At 42.7% G+C, this 20855-nt stretch overlaps 3 protein-coding genes across 4 annotated transcripts; 2 read left to right on the top strand and 1 right to left on the bottom strand.

Moving 5' to 3' along the window:
• Nucleotides 1–962: 962 nt before the first annotated feature.
• Nucleotides 963–4155, top strand: Idh3a (isocitrate dehydrogenase [NAD] subunit alpha, mitochondrial). Its single transcript, XM_070310157.1, has 6 exons — nt 963–1104; nt 1629–1754; nt 2290–2462; nt 2710–2944; nt 3010–3288; nt 3380–4155. Exons 1-6 carry the CDS (start codon nt 1078–1080, stop codon nt 3617–3619), a joined length of 1080 nt encoding a protein of 359 aa, XP_070166258.1. The 5' UTR covers nt 963–1077; the 3' UTR covers nt 3620–4155.
• Nucleotides 4156–6133: 1978 nt separating this feature from the next.
• Nucleotides 6134–6803, top strand: LOC138944839 (uncharacterized). The gene is made up of 2 exons (XM_070315897.1): nt 6134–6367; nt 6576–6803. The coding sequence occupies exons 1-2, from the start codon at nt 6158–6160 to the stop codon at nt 6801–6803; spliced, it is 438 nt and encodes a 145-aa protein (XP_070171998.1). The 5' UTR covers nt 6134–6157.
• Nucleotides 6804–6891: 88 nt separating this feature from the next.
• LOC138942466 (uncharacterized) lies at nt 6892–14366 on the bottom strand. Of its 2 annotated transcripts, XM_070312705.1 has the most exons (3): nt 14089–14366; nt 8016–9317; nt 6892–7716 (listed from the first exon to the last, which is right to left on the bottom strand). In XM_070312705.1, exons 2-3 carry the CDS (start codon nt 9307–9309, stop codon nt 7550–7552), a joined length of 1461 nt encoding a protein of 486 aa, XP_070168806.1. In that variant the 5' UTR covers nt 9310–9317; nt 14089–14366; the 3' UTR covers nt 6892–7549. The 2 variants fall into 2 exon arrangements, with proteins under 2 accessions (XP_070168806.1, XP_070168811.1); XM_070312710.1 differs by lacking the exon at nt 14089–14366 and having other exon boundaries at nt 8016–9646.
• Nucleotides 14367–20855: the final 6489 nt, after the last annotated feature.

The raw sequence follows: 20855 nt of genomic DNA, 5'->3' as shown, positions 1-20855 counted from the left end.
GCACCGAATATCACCATACTTTAGGGTTTTAGGGGCTGAGGGGTCCGCAGTCGGCAAAGAGACTATGGCGACCTCCCGCGGAGAGCCGGAAACACAGATTCGCAATTTCATTGGCTTATTTTACACCGATTTACTTTATACTTACTAAATACTATACTGGCCAATCACAGCCATCCCATTCTTTAGAGAAATAGCTATGATTGATCAGTTTTAGAACTAGGGATGTTATTCGATTAATGCCCGGTTTCTTCACACTTTCCAACAGCTATCTTCCAGATAAAGATGTCCGTCGGATGACTCGATTAGTCGATTCTGCGAGATACCTGCCGGATAAAGTTATCGACAACTTATGTAGAAATGAAGAAACCGAGCATAAGGGTGTAAATGTAATCAAAGATTTCTTTATCCTAATTGATCAATTTAATACTATTCTATCGCACGTACAGAATTTCCGAACATATCCCGAATTGTCGTCGTCATAGCTCATTAAGCTCATCTGATTAGTCAAATTCCAATCTTTAATCTTCAATTTTCAATGCGTTGATACGGGCTTTAGAGAATCCCACTAAAGCCCGTATCAGATTACGCATTGAAAATTGAAGATTAAAGATTAAAGATTGGAATTTGACTAATCAGAACAAAAGGAACTAAAATTTCTTTATCCTGATTGGTCAAATTTCAATCTTGAATCTCAATCTTCAATGCGTAGTCTGATACGAGTTTAAAGCGACGATTATCGTTGTCGTTAACGAGCGATAGCTTATGAGAGTTACACTTTTCACCAGAATTGTCCTTGCCATTGGCTGTCGCTAGTTAACGATATCGAAAACTGTCGATAGCAAGATACTGAATCTCGCTACATAGCAGAAGTAGAGCAGAAGATATCGTTGCGAATTGGACCAATCATTGTGCTCGTTTCTCTTGACGTGATCCTTTGCTCCTTGCGGTTGCGCGCTGCGCGACCTCCTCCGTCTCCGTTTCTTCGTGTGGATCACACTGATCACAGATCACAGAGCGAATCGCGAGGGACGAGCGTGATCCATAAATATTTTTTTTCGCATCTTTCACTCGCCGGCGATGGCAGCCCAGTGGATTCGTACAGCAGTAAGTAGGCGAGCCGTGAGTCATGTCCGCGAAATTATTCAAGGAACTGTCGTCGTGCGTAACCATCCCGCCCGCCTCTACACGTCCTTCCAGCTCCGAGCAAGGTTAGAACTCCTCGCGGATCGTACCGTAAATCTTCCGTCTCGCTTTTGCTCTAGTTCCATTTCCTCTGTGTCTCTCTCTCTCTCTCTCTCTCTCTCTCTCTCTCTCTCTCTCTCTCTTTTCTCTACACATTTATCTTCGTCTCTATAGCTTCCTCTTCGCGATATAGCTCGATGTTCTAATTCCGTAACAGCCTCCCTGTTTTCCGTCTTGACTATCCTCTCCTCTCCGCCGCGCAACCGAAGATTCTAATCGATATAATTTCGGCGAGTTTATTCATTTTAAGGTCGTCTCTCCACGATTATTCAGATCGACACAAGATCATTTTCTTTCGTGACAAGTTGGACTTGCGCGCAAAGTTGGGCTCATCGAAATCCTATGTATTTCAAACATCACTTTTAACGGTATGTCGATGCTAACAGATCTCTTCGAAGCTCACCGGTGCGCGGCTGTATAGCAACCAGGTACATAAATGCACCCTCATCCCCGGAGACGGCATTGGACCCGAGATCTCTGCTGCGGTGCAGAAGATCTTCAATGCTGCCAAGGTGAGATATATCTGCGTTCTATTATTCTCCTTACGCTGCTATTTTATGTTTGATTATGGAATAATTGCAATTTGCACTTTATAAAGTGATTCAACCTACTGCATTGAGACATTTATTTAAATTTTCCAAGTAAATCCAATTGTAGAATATGATTTAATATACTTGTCATTGTAATCTTTAATGAATCATGAATTGTCTGTGAATTTTGTGCAAAAGAATCAATTTTTGTCAATGTTTTTTGTTATATTTAGAATAATAATAATAATAATTGTTATATATATTTATATCTTCTACTCTAAAAATCTACAAAATTGGAAAAACTTATCTTTTGAAAACATCTTTGCAATATTGCTCAACTTGCAGTAATGAGACAGCTTGCATAACATAATTACCCAATTTATAATGTCTTAATATATGTATGCACATTTAATGTTCATCTAGACCTGATATTAAACTAAATATTAATGTTCAGGCTCAACATACAGGTGTTTTTTTTTTATCTTTTACATTATAAAATTTGAATTCAAAACAATAGGTACCGATAGAATGGGAAGCAGTTGATGTGACACCGGTAAAGGGTCCCGATGGTAAGTTTGGTATACCGCAAGCAGCCATCGACTCTGTCAATAGAAATAAAATTGGTCTGAAGGGACCTTTGATGACTCCAATAGGGAAAGGTCATAGATCTCTCAACCTTGCACTGAGAAAGTAAGTCCATTATATTCTTGTGCAATCAAACATAGCTAAAAGTAATTCTGGGCAAGAATATTGTCTGAATCTTAGCACAGCTGTATCCTTGCAGTATTACATAATTACTTAATTATAATATTTTGATAATTACATGTGATTGCTTTAAATGTTTCACATTGTATCTACTGTTCTAATTACCTTATTCTGAGATCAAATACACATGTCTTATTTATCTGTTCACTTATCTGTTTGCAAATATTTGCAGGGAATTTAATTTATATGCTAATGTGCGGCCATGTCGATCATTGGAAGGGTACAAGACGTTGTACGATGATGTCGACGTCGTCACTATCAGAGAGAATACAGAAGGTGAATATTCGGGTATAGAGCACGAAATTGTAGAAGGTGTTGTACAATCCATTAAGTTAATCACGGAAGAGGCTTCGCGCAGGGTAGCGGAATTTGCTTTCCAATATGCTACAGACAATAATAGGAAAAAGGTACGTATGAAAATGCGTAAAAGGCTAAAGTTGGACTAAACGGACTGACTAAAATCTCTTTATAGGTCACTGCTGTACATAAAGCGAATATCATGAGGATGTCGGACGGTTTGTTCTTGAGGTGTTGTCGGGAAGCTGCGCAGAAATTTCCATCTATCAAATTCGAAGAAAAGTACTTGGACACAGTTTGTCTAAATATGGTGCAAGAACCAAATCAATACGACGTGCTCGTTATGCCAAACTTGTACGGAGATATCTTATCTGATATGTGCGCTGGACTCGTCGGAGGTCTTGGTCTCACACCGAGCGGAAACATTGGTTTGAACGGAGCCTTGTTTGAATCGGTATTGCCATTATTATCAAAATGAGAATGAATTTTACATTAACTTTTCAACTTATTTTATGCGACAAATTGCACTTTTAATTATATTCTAGGTACATGGAACGGCACCCGATATTGCCGGTCAAGACAAGGCAAATCCCACGGCGTTATTGCTCTCTGCGGTGATGATGCTCAAACATATGGGTCTCAATAGCCACGCAAAGATCATCGAGCACGCCGCTTATGATACTATCAAAGAAGCGAAATATCTGACCGGTGATTTAGGCGGTACCGCAAAGTGTAGCGAGTATACAAATGAGATTTGTAAGAAGGTTGCTGCGCAAACAAAATAAAAGGCAGATATTTCAATAATAGAAATCCAAACTGCCAAATACTCGTAGAATTCATGCGTCCATGATGAAAGGGCTGCTATTTTCTACCATCTGTTAATATTCTGTATGCACTGTCTTGTATGTATGTATGTGCGTCTTCAGTGTAAATTCACGATCGGGCTCGGATATAGATCGAATATTGTTGAATATTCTCGAGCTTGCGTCCACGCATCTACATTTAGAAATTGCTCTTGGATATATTTTCTCTTGATTCGTTACAGGCGTAACAGATTGTTACGTCCCTATTCTCGATGATCTGACAAATATGGAACGGCATTTAATTTCCTTCCATTTGTAAGATATGCGTGCACTATCGTTGATTACATCGACTGAACATATTTCTTGTATATGTTTATCATTATGTATTATTTAACTTGTTCTAGAGAAAGGATCCTAGCAGAGATATTGTAAAGATTAGCTAGTAAATTAAATAGTAGAAATGCTGTATCATAATTTTAAATAAAATTGTTACGCGAAACGTATGTTCCATAGCAAAATTAGTTTAAAATATCGAAAATATCGTACAGTATTACAAACTAATAAAAATCTATAAAATACATTTTGCATAGCAAATCATGTAGATACTTATTCTTAGCTAATTGGCTACCTGTATCGCCTGTTATCCCTCTCTCCCTTTATACAATTTTAAAAGTTCATAAATTATGTTTAAAAAGTTTTCTGATTATAAAAAAGGTATATTTTATCTTTAGGAATAGTGTCGCACAATATTTTTCTCTGATTTGATGCTATTATCATAATTTATAAAGCACCATCGAATCTTGTAGATCTTAAAGCGACGACGCGAATAATAATTTTCAAAGGGGAGAATCACGAAGGAAAGTGATAATGTGTCTGGGAAAAGTCCTCTTGATCGCTCTTGATACCAACATCACGGACGGATGTATCGTCTCTTCTCTCCTCCTCTCCCTCGCGGTGTTACGTTATAGCGGTCCATCCCGCGGCCACTTCATAACTTTCCCCTACTCTCTTGCGTCGTCAAGACCTTCTCCGGTACGGTACACACTGTGCAGAGGAAAACTCTCAAGTATGAGAAAAGTTGCCGGCTATATTTCACCAGCGGGGTTGAAAATGGCGAAGGAAAAGGACGAGATGAAGAAGGGGACCGAGTGTCATCTTCGCCGCTCGTTAATTCCTTCTATGATTTATCGCGATCCGCCGGATAAATAATGACCAACTTCTCGAAAAATTTCGATATTAGATTTTCCTTAGGACGATGTCGCGCCGTTTTTCGATTATACTCGTATTAGATTGAAAATCTTCGTTGAAAAATATTAGGACTCGTATCCCCCTTAATCTATATAAAGTATTTTATATCTGCTATAATAAATTCTTCAGAGTAAAATATTACACGAGACACATTTCATCAATGCATATAAATGTTCGACGAGGGATACTTGGTGTATTTTTTTATACTCGGAAACACGACGAAGGAACATGACGTGTCTCATTTTATATAAACGTTATTATATTAAACTCGTAGGAGAGAAGTAGTAAAATTGATAAACTCCCGTCGAATTACGCTCTTGTAAAATGTCTGTACAATGTAACGGTGATGCTAACGAGCAAGAAGCGCGGTGTGCATAGGCCGCGGCGGGGTAGTCGCACAAAGGTCTGACACTTCTGGTGAAGTGTGTGGAAAGCGCGACGCATGCATATTCAAGGATCATGAAGGAAGGGGGAGGGGTATACGTGCAGGGGTGTGTGCGTGTGCGCCATAGTGCGTGTGTGTAGTCATAGGAATAATAAAAATTCGAGGGTTGAAATTATTTAGATTTATGCCCGCTCTCTTGTCGTCATGCCGCCGTGCCGTTGACGAGGCGCGATTCGATTCCGGGGAACAAATTTCATGCATTATTCAGGATGGCCGGGCCGGCGATGCAACTACTCCGGTTGCAATGGAAGCGATCCTTTTGGAAAAAGTCGTTTTTAATCTCTTGTCGCGCTTCAATGTAACGCGTGTGTGTATGACCCTTCGACCTTTTAAGAAACGGAACATAATCCGCTACACCCGAATCCGCGATTCGATGACAATGCAAAGTATTTCAGGAACAACATTTTTCACGAGGATTATAATAAGTCTTAAAATCATAATTACAACATTAACGCATCGAAAAATTTCTTCCTCGCAATGATATCTCACCTGTTGAGATACTAATATCTCTTTCTAATACACTCTGTAACGTACATGCGATTAGTGCTCGCCAGAGAGATGTGACATCTTCCGTTTGGAGTTATCTGCAGGAGAGATCCGATCGCGAATGCTATCGGTACGAATGGGCACATTTTAATCCCGTCTACGCAAGAACGTCATTCTCTTTTTTCTCATCACATCTGTTTAATTAATTGTTTCGACGACACGGTAATCGTCTTACCGCGGATTAACAAGTCCGGCATCCATCGCGGCACTAAACGTCTCGTTCCATTATCATCGCGGTCCGCCCGTCGTATCTTCGAGTTGAGAGCAAACTACTGCCGGATATGAGGAACGTTATTCTCTTCGCGATCGCCGTCTCTATCGCGAGTTATGCCGATGGCAGAGTTTATTATCTGGAGAATTTCGACGGTGCGCGAAATAACGATGCGATCTATCCGATCATGGAACAGCCAGCTTCCCGCGATCTGGACCTGACCTTCTCCGCAGGAGATCCCATCGAGAATGAGAAGAATGTCGTATCTTCGGCCAGAAAGGTCAGTGAAGAATTATAAACTGGAAAGATTTTATTCTCGAAATCAAAAAAATTTATATATTATATCCGTTTATATATTTTCGTTTTTTTTTTTTTTTGCTATTTAGATGAGAATAAAATATCCTATTGTATTTATTTAGTGTCTTATTATACTCAACTTTCGATGTGAATTTAAGTTTGACAGAGTGTGCTTGTATTTATTTTGTTAGGTGTACACTCTGATCGCACCGGAAAAACCGTACATTGAGTCAAATAGAGACGCAGATCGTCCAATCGCGTACTACAAATTAACCGAACCCGCTCCGACCAGAAGAGGCAACTTGGACGATGTTATTCTCGTTCCGCAAGGAGCTCGGAAATTGATGAAATTGAATGGTAACAACAAGGGCGAAGTGATCTTGGAGCTTCGCGTTATTGCTAATCACGATAGCACATGACTCGCGCGTTAAAATCAAACTTTTGTCGATTCACCTGGAAGCAAGCCGATAAGGCTTCAACAAGACGGTTGTACAATTGAATCTCGCATTGCTTTTATTACGTTCAATTTACAACGATGAGTACTTTCTATCGATACATATAGATACATCGGAATATACTATTATAATATTTACATTACATATCACATTGTCGAATTCGAATCGGAGCAACTCCACTCCGATAGTCTTTACAATCCTTCAGTTTTCGCTGAGAAATGATCTGTAACATCTTCGTTGGTCGCTCAGCACAGAATCAAGTCGGATAATTCTGTCTCAAAAATGCAGTCGATATGACATTTGAAGTATTTGAGAGAAAAGTAAAGAACAAATGAGAAATGTTTGAAATAAATCTCTGTTGAAATTACACGCGCGTAAGAAATAATCTTACGAAAAAGAAACTTCCGCAAAAAAATAATATCCAAAGAGCAGCGAATATCTCCTCTCTTCTCCGATAGATCCCATTATAATCGTGGAAATATACGACACATTGTAAAAGGAGCAATTCGATCTTGCGTATAGTTGGATGACTTTTGTCTTGACAGAGGTGCTATATTAGACGAAGGATACGATCGCGAGTGTAGTTTTGAAGATGTAACAAGAGAAAAGATGCGAATAACGACTCTATCGATTCTATCTTAGCGATTGAAAATGGTAAGACCGTTCGGCGCGCGCGTCTCTTTGCATGTCACGTTTATTATTCCGTTAAGTTATTCCGTTATTTGTGACGTTTGCTCGGTCGACGGGTCACTCTTCGGCTCTTTCACGTAATCCACTACTAATTCGAGACCGATCAGAGCCCGTAGATCCTTCCTCTCCTCTTCAGAATTCGTCGTCGTATTACCGGCGTCTTCTACTTTCGCGATATCCTCGCCGGCTTGAAAAGCAACACGAATGTTTTATCATATGGGTCCATCTTTCGTTAAAATAACGGAGATAACGCCTGACATCAATTCTTTCGACATATGTTAGATAAGCGAAACTAAGAATAGCGAAAATATTTCAAAAGCGGAAACAGGATAATTGTATTTCTATATTATCGTACTTTGAAACATATAATAAATCTGATACGAAACAAAATTGCCTACTTCTGACATTTATCGAAACTAGACAAGAAGATTAAAAAACCAATGACACGGTATAATGCAACGAGAAGAATAGCGCAGTGTTTCCTACCTTGATGCATCTCCTTCGAGTCCTCTTCGTTCTCCGTTGACGTGCTCGTCCTGGAGATCCTCGTCTGTTGTATGTCCTGATACGTCTTTGTGAGATGCTTCAAGATATAATTGGTACCCCGTGTATTCTCGGCGTCCGGACTCTTCGACGTCGTAGCCTCGTCGCGAGTGAGATTCAACGGACGATTGCTGTACTCTTTGGACTGCGGCACGCTGAAAGCCGAGCAGTGTTTCGTCTTGAAGGGTAGCTGCCGTTCGTTGGCGTGCTTGCGATCCCAAATGTGACCGGAAACGCGCAAATCTATGAAGAAGTGCAGGGGATCGATGCCGGGATAGGATTGCGGCATCGGGTATGGCGGGTACCATAGCGGTCCGGGTAAAAACTCGGCCGGATTGGACATGCCGCCAGGCAGAGCGGCGAAGCTCTTCGCGCCCTGAAGAACTCCCTCGCATCCTCTACCGGGCAAACCGGGAAGAAACGGCCCGCGCGAAAAATCGAGCTTCTTCCGATCGGATAGCTGCGGACCGGATGGTACGATCTCCTGGCCAGGCGCGACGCTCTTCGCGCGATCTTCGTAACCCCTGCCGTTGTCGAAATTACAGTTTCTACCAGTGCGTTCCAGCTGCTGCGAATCCTCCGGCTTGACCTTTCGCGACTCTCCACCGCCGGAGAAGATGTTTTCCGGCGGCTGGGCGTCCAAGTGCTGCCGCGGTCGTTCATGGTCGAAGTAAGTCTTGCCGTGCTGCCGTGGCAAGAAGTCCGTCTTGTTCTCGTCGATTGGCTTCAGAATGTCATCGCCAAAATTAGGCTTCTGATCGAACGCGCCGGCTTTGTTCTCCGACGTCGCATCGGGATAGGCGTCCGCTCGCTTGCCGGTCTCCTTCTCCAAACGAGTCTCCGACGGCATCTGAGCGGACTGCTGCTGCGCCGTGGAGTGATAGTATTTATTGGTGTCCTGGTGATAATGATGATGGTGATGATGATGATGGGATCGTTCCTTTGTCGTGAGTTCCAGTGGTCGATCGCGGGCGTCCCGCCAGGATCGCTTGCGACGTCGCGACGCGTTCGAAGCTCCACCGGCGACGCCGCCGATACCACCGCCGTTGGCCGACGTTGTCTCCGTCTTGGCCTGCACGAAGGATCGCAGCATCTCGCTGAAGAAGAAGCTATGAGGCGTTAGCGGGACGTTGTAAAGATACGGAGGAGTGGCCGCCAGCAAACGAGAAACGAGATCTCCGCCCGACAGGGAGGCTGGAGTCTTCAAAGTGGACGGGTCGCCCGTGGTCGTCGTCATTTTGGCGGCTGAGATCAGTCAAAGAAATGGAATAAAATTCTCGGAAATTTTATATAACGTAAGATTATCTCATCAGGCATTTGGATTAATTTAAGCTTTAAGCAATCATTCATGATGGCAAAATTGTCCAACTCTGAGCACTTACTCGAACTGTCTCCATCTCGCTCTTGGCACCTTTTTCTTTTCAGTTTGCTTATTTACTTTTTTCCGAACGCGTGTCGTTTATTCGCGTATAATATCGTAAATCAGCTATAGACTTCCCTACGTCCTACACAATTCACACCGTAGATATTCATGAACTTTAAAGATTTATATAGGATATAATTGAAACCTGGTAACAAATATCGATAACGAAAACTATATTTTTATCACTATTAATTCTACATTTTTTACCTAATAATTTTATCTACTTTTTACTAGGACGTTATATCGTTTTGCTATAATAGAAAAAAAGATATTTTTCTACTTTGAAATAATATCTTTTTCATATATTGTAAATATTAAATAGACGATTTTTCATGAGTTTTTTTAAACGAGGGATTAAAACGTACGAATATGGATCCATATCTCCCTCTTCTTACATAAGTGATGGAGAATATTCTATGAACAATGGAATAGCGCGGGCTTGATGATGTAATGACTGTGTACGAAGAACGAAGAACGTGTACAAGCACGACTCGCCGATGTGGAAGTGAGCTACTATTGTCTTCTGAAATTAATTGAATAGCTCCCGGCCTTAAGTCTTAAGACCAAGGAAGAGCGGCGTCTGCAGCGGCATGGAATGAGAGAACCGGCCTGGGATATCGCGTCATCCATTAAGGAATACTAATTTCTGTCAAGTACACGTTCGGTTTGGCCCGAGTGCGAGAATTCTCGCGAAGAATTCTCGCTGCCGAGAATTTCTCGCGACAAAGGATTCGTCGGCGCAGATATCTCAATTGATATCAGAATCATTCCGCAAGATTCGAATACTTGCACTGCGAATATTTATTTTTTTTAAATTATTATTTTGCATCTTTTTCATACAATACAGTGCAATATGCGTATGTTATTTCACCAGCAAATGATCATTGCAACGCTAATCTGGAGAAACAAACTTTAACTTCTCAATGTTACAATCGTACATAATTGATGAGGATTCTGATGGCGACGAATGAATTTGCGCGATCGCAATCGTCGGAGAAATTTTTCTTCGTGACAGAAAACAGAGGTCCCTGAAAAGGCAGAAAGACCAAAGAGCAACGGGGCGTGGAAGGCAGAGAGCGGAGTCGTTCGTGCATCCGCGCGTCCAGAGAGAAAGAGAGAGAGAGAGAGAGGGATCGGGCATTGTTTCGGTCCATTGTTTCCCAAACAAACGGCGTCCACGTTGTTTCGTCAGGAGATATTATGTTCAACCAGACAGGCAGGACGAACGGGAAATGGACTGCTGTCAGTTTTACTCTTCGTGATAAATACGCGCTCGTCGTTGGCGCCAGCCGCCAATGCCGTGGCCATAATTCCGTCCATCCGTATCGCGCGGTGCATGTCAAAGTTGCGATTGCAGTGACTTCTTCTCGCAATGTAGGTATGTATCGCAAAATTTCTCGAGAGCTACTTTCACAGTATAAAAATGAAAAGAATCATATAATCTTAAGAAAAAAAATTTATGAAAAAGTCCAGTTACGAAAATATTGCTTATTACAATTTTTTACTTATTTACTAATTTTTATAAAAGAAAATTAATAAAATAACATCGTCGCGAAATGCGAAAAAATAAAAACCTCGGGCATTCTTAATTTTGTAAAAGACGAGATCCAAGAAGCGTTCTTCACCAGAGATGCGAAGCGTTTCTATCATATATCGCGGGAAGGAGTCCTTCCGGGGATGTCGGTGATATTTTTCTCGCACAGAGACTCGTTTAGACAATGATACCGGCTTGACGGCTATTCTAAAGACCGTAAAGCCCGTCTTTACGGGGATTGGAAGAGGGGGTGGAAGGATAAAGAGCTGGCGTTACATTATTATTCCACTTGAAGTGGGAGACGCGAATGGAGCGCGCAGATCACTCTGACGCCGACGGCGCGTCGTCGTCGTCGTCGTCATCGTCGTCGTCATCGTCACCGTCACCGTCGCCGTCCTCGTCCCCGCGGAGAGACAATCTCGGTTTCACGCGGCGCGCGAGGGAAGGCCGGTTTACGATTCATAAGACAACTCGGCGGATTGAATTAAGCTCGCTCGCGCAGCGGCAGCTGCCGGAGCCCGTTCGCCACCGGGCGGGCGGCGCGAATCTGCATAATCCCGTTCGCGTCGACGATTCTAATTGGCGGATTGTTTCAATCTCTGTCGCTGCGAATATTTGCATTCGCGCTGCTCTATCTCCATCGAGGCCTGCCACCCTCCCCCCGCTTGGTTCCCTTCGCCACGGCTACCGCCATCCCCTCACTCATCTCACCCTACGCTCTCTGATCTCGCATCTTTCGTCTTTCTCTTTTTCCTCGTTCCCATCTCTTCTTTTCATCTACGTAACCTCCTTTCGGCATTCACCTTATCGTCGCTATCTTCATCGCGAGATGCAGAGCATATCGAATAATGGAGCATCCCTCTTATTTGAATTTCTCTCTTCGTTCAACTGAACAATATATTTCTCTCTTTTTGCTATATTGTTATTAATGTCTATTCTATTATATCTAAAATTCTCTTTTGCAACCTGTTCATCATTTCGCTCGATTTAAATTCGATTAGACAGATTTTTTTCTATATGATATTTTTCTACATTTACATGCTTCCTTTTGTGTAAAGCCTTGTGTATTGTTATCTTCATTTCAAAGATCGCCAGTGGCACTTTTATTTTTCGTTTCACCGAAATATGGTATTTCCTATAAAAATGTTCGTAAAAGAAATATTTTGAATTGTCGTCATTCAATTGCAGTCGTGTGTTTTATTTTGCATTGTTATATGTCGGTTGCCGCGCGTTTTTTCCGCCTCCGAGCTAATCAGTATTCTCGATACTTTCAGTCGTTAACTATTTTTATATATTTTTCTACAATTTTCTTTTTGTCTAAATATTATTTCTGAAATAGAAAGACAGAGAGAATTCCCAAAATATTTTTCGGCATAAATACGACTTTAAAAATATCAATCTATCATCGCTCGAGAACTTATTTTCAAATTTAAATTTAAAAAAGATATCGTGTAAAATGCGTCAAAAAAATAAATACGAAAATTATTAAAGTGATGAGTCCGTCATCGGCAATCTTAATCAAAATTGATATATAACGCATCAGATTTATACGTAAGAGTCCTGTTAAAATTCGTGAGATATCGAATTTGAAATTTACGCTTTCGGTATAAATCGTTTGTTATAATTAATCACACTACCTAAAGTCTGAAGAATGTTAAATTCTTCATTTCGACTACCTTTATACAGTACAGTTCACTTCTTCGACTTCTTCTCGAGGAGGGACGCGCGCGATTCTTTTACGTCCACATAAATATTTTTATCGCGAGACGCTCTCGCGACAAAATCTTCTTTTGTCTCGTATCGCATAGAAAGAAAAAGCCGCCAGTCGTAGCAAAATCCGGGCTTTTTTACGGTTGAACTCTCTGCGTAATTCAAACATCCTGCTTTCTGTGTCACGCGAAGGGAATGCGTCCGCCAAACGACTCTTGGAAGAATCCTGGGGATCCTACGACCCCGAGAAATAATCACGGTCTGACACTGTACGATCCTCCGCCACTTTGGCCAACTTTATAGTCTGCAGCTTTGGATAGATTCTTTATTATTGTCATTATCATTCATGGTAAAGCCATAGAATACAGAGAAAAATGCTGTAGATAATAAAATATAATCATGATAGCATGCAGATAAATGGTAGAAAGAGATAAATAAGTAAACTTGAACATTCTTAAATAGAGTGTGCATTGATGGAATGCTATTTTAAAAAAGAAAATTATATCCGAATATTGTTTCTTATTAGATTGAAGATAAAGTCTTTCGCAAACTGAGACAAGATGTCAAAAAAAAAATTATTATGGAAATTTTGAAAGAGGGATAGAGATACACTAATACTCTTGTAACAGTATACGTATAATAGCAAATGCAATGATTGCCACGCAATAAAAATTATTGCGGCCATCGTGACATTTATTACGCATCGTATTTTTGCATCGCGCATGAAAAAAAAAAAGACAGCGTATTTGCAGAATCGATCGTCCTGATTTGTCATATAGATGCGACATGCAGATGCACAGCAGATGTTTAGCAGGAAGCAAGTGGTCAGTTAAGCGATACAACCGCTTATATCATTAGATGCTACGTATAGCGCAACAGAGAGTCGCATCGTTTTACGAAGAAAGGAATGTCAATCCTGTCTGAATTTGAAATCTAAACAAAAGCCGTTACTTTATTTCGTTAAACTCAAATGATAAAATAAATACAGAATTATATATTACAGAAGTGTAATATTTTAATAATTAAATCTCGATTCACGTAAATAAATTGCGTTAAAAAGCAACTTCTTAGTTCTGAATATTAGTTCTGATAATTAACCTGCATGATATTTTTCACTATAACGAAGAAATAAGTCCCAAACCGCTTCTGATTAAATCGTTCTCAAAGAGATCTAAAATGTGTCGAAGAAAATATATTAGAAATATGAAAGATATCCGACAAATCGCGGATAGAAAAATTCATTTCGCATCTAATTTTTCGTCAATTTTTTGCAGAGTCACCTGCGTATCGCTGACATTCTCGATGGCACGCGGCGAAAGAGGGGTCTTATCTTCAAGAGTCGCACTCACCCGCATACGCGATAGCAGCGGAGTCCTCGAGATTGGTGCCGCTTCGTGGACGACGATCCACCGGTGGCGCCCGGGATGACGATCTATGGATCCCTGTCGCAGTGATGGTCCGACGCGTGCTGCTGGCTGTGGCGGCAAATGAGATAATAATCGGAGGACTCAGTCACTCGTCGTCGACGGCTGCGTGGCTGTCGGGATGGTTGTTCGGTGATGGTGCGGTGGCGGCGGCGACGGCAGCAGCGACGGTGGCGGTGGCGGCGGCGGTGGGGGTTGTATTCCATCCCTTGGCGACTGTCGGCGACGAGGGTGCGAGAGTAACGGGGAGCACTGCCTGCGGAAGAGCGCGCGAGGGAGGCAGAGGATGAACGAGGGGATGAAAGAGGATGGCGGAGGTAGAGGAGATGGAGGAGGTGGAGGTGGGCTAGGAGGCGGGAGGGTGGTGGTTTTTGAGATGATCTGGCCAATCTGCGCATCATTTCCCCGATTCACCCTCCGCCCCTCGGCCACGCGCGTAGCGGCAAACCGGCGCGGATTCCGCACCACCGCAAGCAGCGTGGAAGCCCTGTTGAATGCCACATTTCGAGGCAAAGACGAAGTGGGAGAGAGAGGGGCGGAAGGGACAGGGTGTTCGCGGCGCGAAGAATAAAACGGGAGGAAGATAGATACGGAAAGAGTAACGCGCGGAGGGAGAAGAGGGAGAGGAGAGCGGCGCTAAAAAGGAGAGAGTAACGCGGGGGAGTGAGACTGTGATTCTCTCGCCGGGGGAAAAAAAAGTGGAAAACAGATATAGACGAAGAAGGGGGAGGAAGGGAAGAATCTTTCTCCCCGCGTAGATGCGCTCCACCGTTACCGCGGCTCGTTTTCCTCCACTCCGATGTAACTCTTCGACGCGCGTATGCACGTATCCGGAACGTGTTTGCACGACACCGCGAAGGGATTGGATCCAGCACGCCGATCTCTAATTCCAGATGGAATTGAAAAATTCACGCGTATGCGTCATACAATTTGCCAAGAATACTCCAGCCGGCTCTTCGCGCTATGAACGAAGACAAATACGATAAGATTATTAAAGCGTGCGCTAACCAACACTCTTATGTACTAGGTTTCTTTACATTTGCAAAGTAAATTTGTACCACAATATATAAAAGTTTTCCGAAAGAAATTCTTAAATCTTAAAGAGATAATTTAGTAAAATCTCATATAAGTGATTAAATTCTGTTTTGTTAGTCTAGGAAAAAGATCTTATTGTATATAAATAATGTTTCGATACGGGGGACGCCGAATTATTTGTAAATTAGACCAGACATTGATCTTCTTTGGAAGGCAACGGTTATCCGCGAGAAAGGAATCGATCCCTCGCAAGCATCGACATTGTAAATTTCGCAGTGGGATCGATGACAACCGAACCCCTCCGCGGTCGGATTTAGATTTTAAAGGATATCGGGGCTTCCCTCGATGCGTAATGTGCGCTGCAGAGCCGGCAAAATCGTGCATGGAAACGCACCTCGATGAGCGATGTGCTTTTCAATAAGTAGGAGAGATGAGTATGTATGCGCGAATGTAATACACATGGATTCTCCTAAATTCTGTTAAAGATCGAGAGAGAACAATCATCGTGCTCGATGCTCACGATGAAAGATTTTCTACGGCGGGATCAAAATCTCCGCCGAGTAATACATTTGTGCATATATTTCTTTTTTTTTTTATAAATATTTAAAATTATATCGCGTAAATCTTGCGAGTAACCAAGAATATATATTAATCTGATTAAAGGAAGGATAAGTAATAAATGCGCCGAAAGTCGTCCCTTCCGAAATCCATCCGTCTCATGTATCATTGATAGTTAATATCTTAAAAAATATTAATATTCAAAAAATCTTTTCAATATTGCTCGACATGCTGCGTATCGTAATCAAGAATAATTTATTCAAAAGATATCTTATTTTAATTTTTATATACAAAGTGTATAAAAGATATTAAACGTGACTTTATAAGGAGCATGCAAATTATTCTAGTGATGTGCCTCTGATAAAATCTCTGATGGTAGCTTCAAGATTTTACATTTTTATGTTATTAATTAAATACAGTTAGTATAACAGGTACTTCTCAAACCCTCTGTACATATATATTAATTAGCGAATTATGACTAATTATTTGACAACATTATCGAGCCTTTTCCTTCGAAAACAATAATTAGTTCTTTCGCAACATGCGAGAGAGAGAGATTAATGGGAGGGAAAAATAAATAATGCGCCGAAAGTTGATCGCGGCGCGTTGCGCGCATTTATTATTTATCAAGACTTTTCCTGCGGCGCGCAGCCGCGCTCTCTTTGCCCGACACACAGGCCGGATGACCACTTACATCACACCGTACGTGAAACGATGCTAATTGGTCCGCCGCGAGGGGTAGTAAAGCGCGAAAGCGCTCGCGCCACTTCGGGCTCCCAAGCCGATGCTCCGTTTCTACCCTTAGCCGCCTCTCGACGGCCGATTCGACGGTGACGGGGACGGGGATAAATCCGTGCACGCACCCGCGACACGTTCCGCTCATTAATTATGTAAAGAATTTCTCAATGTTGTCCCTCCCGCGCATATCTCGCGTCTGCCGTCAAATTTACGATTCATCGGATTCTGAGTTTTATCTTTTTCAATATTAATCTACGTTATCGTAATATTGCGCGTAAATCGAAATTGCGTTAACATGAATTGAGAACGATGCAGATACGAACGAGATTTAGGATTCTAATTCGAAAGTTCGAATGTAAAATGTCAAGTACCGTTCTTGTAGTTTATTCAATTTTAACAAAGAAAGAGAAAAGAAGTATTGTGGAATATTTAAAAATAATTTTTTGAATGAAAGGAAGCTTTATTTTTATTATTTTATTGACTTATATATATATATAGAATTATCATTTTTATTATCTCTCTTTTCAATCGTACTACAATACAGTTTCGGTACATAGTCTTGTTGCGTATAATTATTGTTTATACTTAATTTTTTAACTCGATGTATTTAATTTATATATTTCTTTAGTTTGCATTTTCAATTCAGTTTTAATTTAATGATTGTTCTTTAGACGATGAGTAACTCTGAGTAAATTAGCAACGAAGAAATGAGATGGACGGATATGAACTTCGCGGTTGGGTCGCAGCCCAGCGATTTGAAATCTCTGCTGCCAAGAGAGAGGGAGAAAAAGGCTAAAGAGAGAGAGAGAGAGAGAGAGAGGAAGGAAGGGAATTTCGGAGGCGGCCGTGAATCCCGTAGTTAGAGATAGCTCGTTCTTCGCGAGCGTGCACCCTAAAATTTCAATCGACGATTCGACGGTACCAAGAGTCTCTTCTCCAGGCTTCGAGTATCCGAAGAGTTGGCACGAGGAGAAAGAGGACGGCGGAGAGGGTTCGGAGAAACAATTTAGCCGAAATTCGCCTCGTCGCGTTCGACGACTGGATACACTCTTATTTGTCCCTGCGGCAATCTGTCGACTGCAATCCTTCTCCACCACCATCACCATCGCCACCATCGCCACCACCACCACCACCACCACTTTTTCAGTCATCCCCTGCAACCCCGATCTACCGCCCCCTCTTTCCTGCATTCCCTAACGTTGGCCCTCGCGACGAGGAGAACGCGAAACTGCGAAGCCTCATGGGAATTTTAAACACCGACGACTCGTCGGTGCTCTTTCCTCGGCGTCCATTTTCTCTCCTCCTCCCCCTCCCCCCCCACCTCCTTCTTTCAGTCCGGATTCCTTTTCTATCGCATTCCTCACGCTCGTTCTTCTCCGTCCCTTCCTTCGGTAGACGGAATTTAGGAGTGTCTCTCGCCGATATAGAGTACCTGGCACAATGCGGTTACAGTTAGATCTCTTTGACATCCCCGTCACCTCCTTCCGTATCTCTTACAATGTGCGAAAATCGAGGACATCATCGTCCGGTACTCTCGACGATACTGTCCTTCAAGGACACGTCATCGCGCGCGCAGTTCTGAAATTTGGTTATGCATTCTGAACCCTCGTTAATTAATCAGAGCTTAGCGCATTATGACTGGATAGTACAGGGTGAAAATGATATAGTAATAATGTGCATTTAACTAACGCTCTTCGGGTAATCTTCAATTGCATGCATCGAGTGCGTCGCAACATCTAAATAAACAAGTTTCGCTTATCGTAACTGAAAGATATGGAAGAATGAGATAAATTTATAATGAAGCCTCCCATTCTATTTATATAATTACAACAATTATATTTAAAGTATAAAAATCAGATAAATCTCTATTTGAATTTGTTTCGAATCATAGATCTGACTCGAGATCTCAGTTGAACGGGAATCGGCTGACGGCCACGCGCGCTCGTTTAATCGAGATTTATCCCCGTTGTTGCGCATCTGTCGTCCCACGCGCGAAAGAGGCGCGATGAAGAGGAAGAGGAGAAGGAGGCGAGCGGGCGGTTTTAAGAGAAAAGGGCGAGAGATGAGGAATCACTCGAGTCGCGCGCTCGCAACGAGAGCTCGCAGCGGGGTGCGTAATATTCCCGGGAAGTAAAGCTCCCGAGAATTTCAAACCTCCCCCTCTTCCTCTCTCTCTCTATCCGTCTATATCTACTACTCGTCCTCTCTCGCGGCAGGCAGAACGATAGAGAGCGTTGGCCGCCCCTCCGACTACGAAGGGATGCAAATAACTGGTGATAACAACAGATAGCTCTGCTGTACGGTGTACGTCTGTCTGTCGTGGCGTGTGGGTGACTACGATGCTGGTGGTGGTGGTTGTCGATGGTTTGGGTTTTGACAGGAAGAAGGGGGTGGTATAAGAGAAGCAGGCGAAAATGGGGGCAGCAAACGGGAGACACAAAAGAGAGATAGAGAGAGAGAGAGAGAGAGAGAGAGAGAGAGAGAGAGAGAGAGAGAGAAAGAGATAGATAGATAGATGGATAGATAGATAGATAGAGAGAGAGTGAGAGGGAGGGAGGGGAGGGGGTGAGCAGCGGGAGAATCAGACTTGAAGAGAGTAGGCCAGGGGGAGGGTTGAGGGACAGGCAGGCAGGCAGGCAGGCAGGAATCGTAGAGCCGCGGAAGAGAAGAGGTAGAGCGACGCGGTGGCGTCGAGGAGGGTGAGGAGAGGGTGACAACAGAGACCGGATGGAAGGCAGAGTGGATGGAAGAGTAGTAGTCTCTGCCGCCGTCTCTGTCGGTCCGTCGTTCCAATCGTGCTTGTTTCTCCTTCTCTATCTAACTGTATCCGAATCGGGTCGGGTAGAAGGGTGCGAATTGGAGCAACGAGGAGAATAAGTCGACACACGAAAGAGAGAGAGAGAGAGAGAGAGAGAGAGAGAGAGAGAGAGAGAGAGAGAGAGAAAAGCAAACGAGGCAGGCAGCGAGGGTACGGGGGTAGCCGGACCCCGTGGGCTCGACAAGGGTGAGGCAGAGGATGCTGGGGGACGTCACTCGCTGTCGCATCGAGCGCGAGCGATGAGTGGCGCGCGCTCGCTCGTCTTTTGTTTGCGATACGATGCGACTGCCAGCCTGGTGACAGCGACGACGTGGTGCGACGTCGGGGGAACGACACGGGGCGGTTTAGGGTGGACCCAGGGACGGTAGCGGCAAGGGGGACGCGAGCGCGCGCGCGTCGCTGAAAGGGGGCTGAAGCGCTCCCCGCGGGGATGAAAAGTGGGTGGATAGAACGAGGCTGGGTGAGATCATAGAGCTATACGCTACGCTTAACGCGACCCACGCGCACGCACGCACGCACGCACGCATATTCACGCCTGGCATATCACATGCGCGTGTGTAAGTTCGCTCGCGGGCGTAAGCTTTCTCCGGCATCGCCGCGCGCGTTTCCCGTATTGGGTCCTCGTTGTCGGCAGGTTGCCGGATACGTATCCTCCGGATCGGTTTTACCCTCCGGGGCGAGAGAGATGATGAGCTCAAAGCCGTTTCGATACTTAAAAATCGAGATGCGTGCGACTGCGTTTATCGAGTATCAATGGACCTCGTCCTTCTAGTAAAAGAACAGCTCTCTCTTACGCTCTCTGCACATGGAGAATAAAAACAATTATTTTCTCTCATCTTGTACATGTGTACCATTTATTATTAACAAATTCGATATTATTATAAAACTGATATATTTCACAGTATTATTAAAAATCATTTATATCATCGTTTTAAAAGAACACAGTTTTGAAAATATCGAGTGAGTCAGATTTTTGATAGGTATCGAATTTCAAATGGTTATTATACATGCAGACCGGTGTATATAACCCAATATTATACTCTTAATAACAGGGATAAATATTTTTTAAATATATAATTTTTTATATAATTTTAATTCTTGTAAATGACACATTTTTTTGTTCTGTTTTTGATCACAATGTCTTGTCGCAATTTTAGCTATCTCAAAGCGCTTGTGTGTGTGACAAAATCTACAAAAATTTATATATATTTCTTGACATCTCTGTAGAAAATGATCACGTACAACAAAGATTAGAAAATAAATTTTGAGCATTTTTTTTTTTATCGATTAAGGCCTTCGGGATATTCTATTGTTAAAACATATTGATAGAGTCATAATCTCTCCATAATCCATATGTAACTTTAAGAGTTAATAGACAGTTGGCGTTTAAATTGACGAAATAACGCGTCGACGCGATAATCCGGCGCATCGCGATGCCGTTATAGGCTTTCAGAGATCTTGGCGCAATCCAACGAACACGAGTAACATCGTAAAACCGACACAAGCTTTATCGCGGTTTTCGAGAGTGCAAAGTGTTCGCTGC

This window comes from Polyergus mexicanus, unplaced genomic scaffold, assembly GCF_030449975.1.
Source record: "Polyergus mexicanus isolate NDT 795.1 unplaced genomic scaffold, iyPolMexi1.0 SCAF_2, whole genome shotgun sequence".
Lineage (NCBI taxonomy): Eukaryota > Metazoa > Arthropoda > Insecta > Hymenoptera > Formicidae > Polyergus > Polyergus mexicanus.
The sequence above is the reverse complement of the archived record's forward strand: the minus strand, read 5'-3'. Positions and strand labels throughout refer to the sequence as shown.